This window comes from Phoenix dactylifera, chromosome 5, assembly GCF_051530095.1.
Source record: "Phoenix dactylifera cultivar Ajwa chromosome 5, Ajwa_hap1_PhDact_Kaust_v1.1, whole genome shotgun sequence".
NCBI lineage: Eukaryota > Viridiplantae > Streptophyta > Magnoliopsida > Arecales > Arecaceae > Phoenix > Phoenix dactylifera.
In genome coordinates this window covers 18674751-18679250 of record NC_143194.1, presented here as the reverse complement: position 1 = coordinate 18679250, position 4500 = coordinate 18674751, and the positions used below count along the sequence as shown (strand labels likewise).

Sequence of the window (4500 nt, the reverse complement as noted above, 5' to 3'; positions counted from 1 at the left end):
GCATTCATAGATTTCAGCTGGACGGAGGAGTGGGGAAACCAGAAGGGTTGGGAAGAAAGGTTAGGATCGGCCATAGGATTTTTTCCGAAGAACTTTTTTATCCACTGAGGCGCAAGGTGTGATAGAAGGGAGGAAAGCAAGTGGGTGCCAGTGATGAAGACGGCGAGTCGCAGCTTGGACGAGTAGGGCAAGGTGGCGGAGTGAGAGGGAAGCACGGTGGAGTATACGGAAGATGCGGTTCGACAAAATAGGGGTGCAAAAAATTGGGAAGAAGGGTTTAGGGATGAAAAAATATGGAGGGTATTTTCGTCCTCCAGGGATGTATAGTTAAAAACCAATTTGCATGTGGACCGGATGTTATAAAACCAGTTCACAAAGGTTAACAATTAAGGCATGGTCCAAAGATGGACTGGCCATTAATTTCCCCAAAATCTTTGGCTTGGTGTTTGGAAAGTAGGAATTTTCGATTTCACAAAAGAACAATCGCATGTGACCTCAAATGAAGCTCCTTGCAGCAAGTTCTCTCTTCTTAATATTCTGTTTGATGAGGAACATATATATGCTGCAGATAACTTTCAAGACCTCAATCTAGACGCAGTTCCTCATGGAATAGAATATGCTATAACAATAAATGATGGACTTTTTTTTTTTTTCCCTTTTGTTGATAAAAGGAGAAGCAAGAGCTCTACCAATAGACATAGAAATGAACATAAACAACTCATTTAAGTGCATTGCTACTGATTGACACAGAACTGATTAATTTTTCATGATTCCCTGATTAGCAGCCAAGAATTTAACTAACATTTGGATGGCATATTTATACACATGGCCACCAAACTGCAAAGCACTGATTGGCAGCAAAAAGTTTAAATTATACTTCTGCTGACATATTTATATGCATGACTCAAATGGCAGAACACTGATTGTTTCCTGATTCCTTGGTTAGCAGCAAAGAACATAGTTTACTCTTCTGCTGACATATTCATGTGCATGACCATCAATTGGCAGAGCACTGGTTTTTCCAGTTCCTTCATTAACAGCAAGAACTCTCTTCTGCTCACACATTCATTTTGATTCGAGACTGAGAAGCGACTTCAAGTATCTCAAGTTTCCAGAGATAAAATTTAGTAAGTTGTTCTACAACCCCCAGTGCTGAGGTAGCTACTTTGTTTCTTGGACAGTCAATTTTCCTGCCAAAACCTTAATGCATGACAGGCTGAATGTCCATCAGCTCCACGAAGATAATTCTCTGATAAATCCCCCACAAGGTTCATCCGGTACAAAGATTAGCAGGATTCTTGTATGGGCATAACCCCAAATGTAGCATAATTTGGATCTGCTGCCTCTTCATTTTTGAATCAAAAGCTATTCTGATGTATTTAGGGGGAATGAAACTCTAGCCTCTTCCAATTTGTTCTTAAGAAAATCAACCAAATCACTCATTCTAGGATGCCATATAAGAAGAAGTCCTTCATTTGAGCAGAAAAGGACTTCAACATTCACTTTCAGTGACTTGCAGCAATGAAATCTCTTCTTGCTCCAACTCTAGCACGGAGTGGTGGCTCATGTGCTCCATCAAGTTTTCCAACATCCTCCAAATCTCTAGCCGCAATGGGTGTGCTTGATCGCCTGCAACAAATGAGCTAACTTTACCATTCACCTCGATTACACTACAAGCAGGCGATTTCTTAATTCCCCGACTGCCTATCAGCTTTCGAACTTTGCTTGCCTCCTCCCTCCTGTTGGCACTGAGATATATGTTCGACAACTGGACGTACACACCCTCATCATCTCCATTACCATCCGTGATCCTCTGGAGCTCTGCAACTGCTAGCTCTGCAAGCTCGACATTTCCAAAAATCCTACAACCAGTGAGCAATGATCCCCACACAGAAGCCCGTGGCCTCATTGGCATCCCATGAATAAGTCCCAAAGCATCATTTAACCGGCCTACCCTGCACAGCATGTCAACAGCACAGCTGTAGTGCTCATGCTCGGGCTTAACACCGTAGCATGTTTCCATTTCAGCCAGCAGCCGCAGGCCATCCTCCACAAGCCCAGCATGTGCACAGGCCGCAAGGGAACCAAGAAGAACGATGCCATCCGGGTGCACGCCGTCCTCCAGCATCCGGCCCAAGCAGCAGATCGCCTCCTTTGCTAGCCCGTGCACTGCAAACCCACCAATCATCGTAGCCCACATGTGGGTGTTCTTCTCCGGCACAGCGTCGAACACCCTGACAGCTTCCTCGATGCAACCGCACTTGGCATACATGCTCACGAGAGACGATGCAATGAAGGTGTCATTCAAGAAAGATGGGTCCTTCTTCTCAATGTACCTATGAATCCAAACCCCCTCCCTGAAAGTGCCGGAATGAGCACAAGCAGTGAGAGCCGTGGTGACAGTGAACTCGTCGGGCTCGATCCCAGCGAGCAGCATGTCCCGGAAGAGGCGCAGCGCATCAGAGGGGAGGCCATGGCGGATGTACGCGTTCATGAGGACGTCCCAGTGGACGGGGTCTCTCTGAGGGGTTTCGTCGAACAGCTTCCTGGCTTCGTCGGGGAGGCCGGCGTAGAGGCGCAGGAGGGCGGTCTGGACGTAGTGGTCAGCGGAGGCGAGCCCGTTCTTATAGACCATGGAGTGAATTTGGGCGCCGGCGGGGATGGAGGGGATCGCAGCGCAGGCGGCGAGGGCGAAGGGGTAGGAGTGATGGTCGGGGGAGGCGGAGGGGGAGCGGAGGAGAAGGCGGAAGAAGGCGAGGCCGCGGGCGGGGTCGGGGCCGCGGGAGTGGGCGCGGATGAGGGCGTTGTAGGAGAAGGCGTTGAGAGGGGCCGGGGGGTGGCGAAGGAGAAGCGCGGCGTGGAAGAGGGCGGGAGGGCGGAGGGAGCAAGAGGCAAGGACGAGGCGGCCGAGGACGGAGGGGTGCCGGAGGGGACCGTGGGTGAGGAGGAAGGCGTGGGCGGCGCGGAGCTGCCGCTCGTCAGAGCAGCGCCGGAGGAGGGAGAAGCACCACTGCCATGGCGGCGGGGCGCCTACCATCTGTTTGGTCGGGTCTGCGTCCGGGTCCCATAAGACCAAACAGCCGTGGAAGGCGGTCCGGTTTGCCTTTTTCCTATTTTCGACGAGTAAATGGCTAAATACTACGAGCCGTTGGATGCACTTCAACCCGTGTAATTTTTATAGGGTGTACACTCATGCTCTTTTTGGACTTGGATGATGGGAGTTCAACATTAATATTGTTCACCAGCCATGGAGGCAGTGCCGGCCCGAGCGTTAGGCGACCGAGGCGGTCGCCTAAGGCCTCAGGCCAATGGAGGGCCTCCGGGAGGCGTGACCAAAAGGAAGCAAAGGCCCCATGTGAAAACAGGAACAGGAGCTTCCCCCTTGATGGAAGGCTACGAGTCTTCCCCCTTGATGGAAGGGAGGTGGAGAGTTTCCTGGCCTGCAGAGAGGCAATTTGGGAAGTTGGGGACATTAGTTTTGTTTTGGGTGGAGAGAGAGAGAGGAGGAGGAGGGATTTGGTTGGCTTGATACACGCCTGAAGCCACTCTTATCTTTCATCCCTTCTATTTTTTGGTTTTAGTCTTGGTTTTCCTTCCCTCACATTACTCCTGATCCAGCTGGGCCATCGGGAAGAAAGATAGAGGGATTGGAGATGGACTTCTTGAGTTCTTGGAGGGTGGAGATTCTTTTAATTTTATCCTCTGGGTTTCTTCTCCCCTCTTGGGTGGTAGAGAGAGAAAAGGAGGGAGGGGGTTGAATGGCTGCTGTGCTGTGATGTTGCAGTTGCTGCTTGGGTACTCACTTGAAGGGGAGATGGTGGGACGGGACTTTTATTAATTAGATGGAGTGAATTTCCCATAATGCCCCTACTTTCTCTTATAGAGAGGCTTCTTTCTGGACAAATTCTTTTCTTTACCTTGACCATGAAGTGCCACGGGATGACCTTTTCTTATCCTGCTCTTGCTTGACATGGTAAACAGTATTGCCCAGCATTATCTCAATTATTTAATCAGTTTTATGGCCCGGCAATTACATTTCTGTGTTTCCATTCAAAAATTATATTAAACTGAAAAAACTTTTTGTCTACTTTTGTTAGATTCATGTATCTTTGTTGAAATAGTGTACTTGATAGCTATCTATTTTCATATTATTTTTTTAAATATTTTATATTTATTAAAAAAATTTATTATTAAAAAAAAGGCCTCATTCATTGGATTCGCCTTAGGCCCCCAAATGTATCGGGCCGCCCCTGCATGGAGGCCAATGTAAATTGGCACCAAACAAATTAAGATTATGCGGTGCGGGAGCTGTAAATTGATTTGAAAATGGTTCGGGTGCGCTGGAGATTGGACTTGAAATGGACATGTTGGGTTTGTCGAATGCCAAGTTGGCAAAGCCTCGACTCAATCCATAATTATTATAGTTCAAGTTTTGAAATGAATATATCATCCCAGGATTGTTGAGACTGAAGCTAGAAAATGGAATGACACACCGGGCTT

The 4500-nt window shown here is 48.0% G+C and overlaps 1 protein-coding gene across 1 annotated transcript; it reads right to left on the bottom strand.

The window, feature by feature from the left end:
- Positions 1-741: 741 nt before the first annotated feature.
- LOC103717269 (putative pentatricopeptide repeat-containing protein At3g28640) lies at positions 742-4232 on the bottom strand. The gene has a single exon (XM_008805589.6). The coding sequence runs from the start codon at positions 3035-3037 to the stop codon at positions 1493-1495; it is 1545 nt and encodes a 514-aa protein (XP_008803811.3). The 5' UTR covers positions 3038-4232; the 3' UTR covers positions 742-1492.
- Positions 4233-4500: the final 268 nt, after the last annotated feature.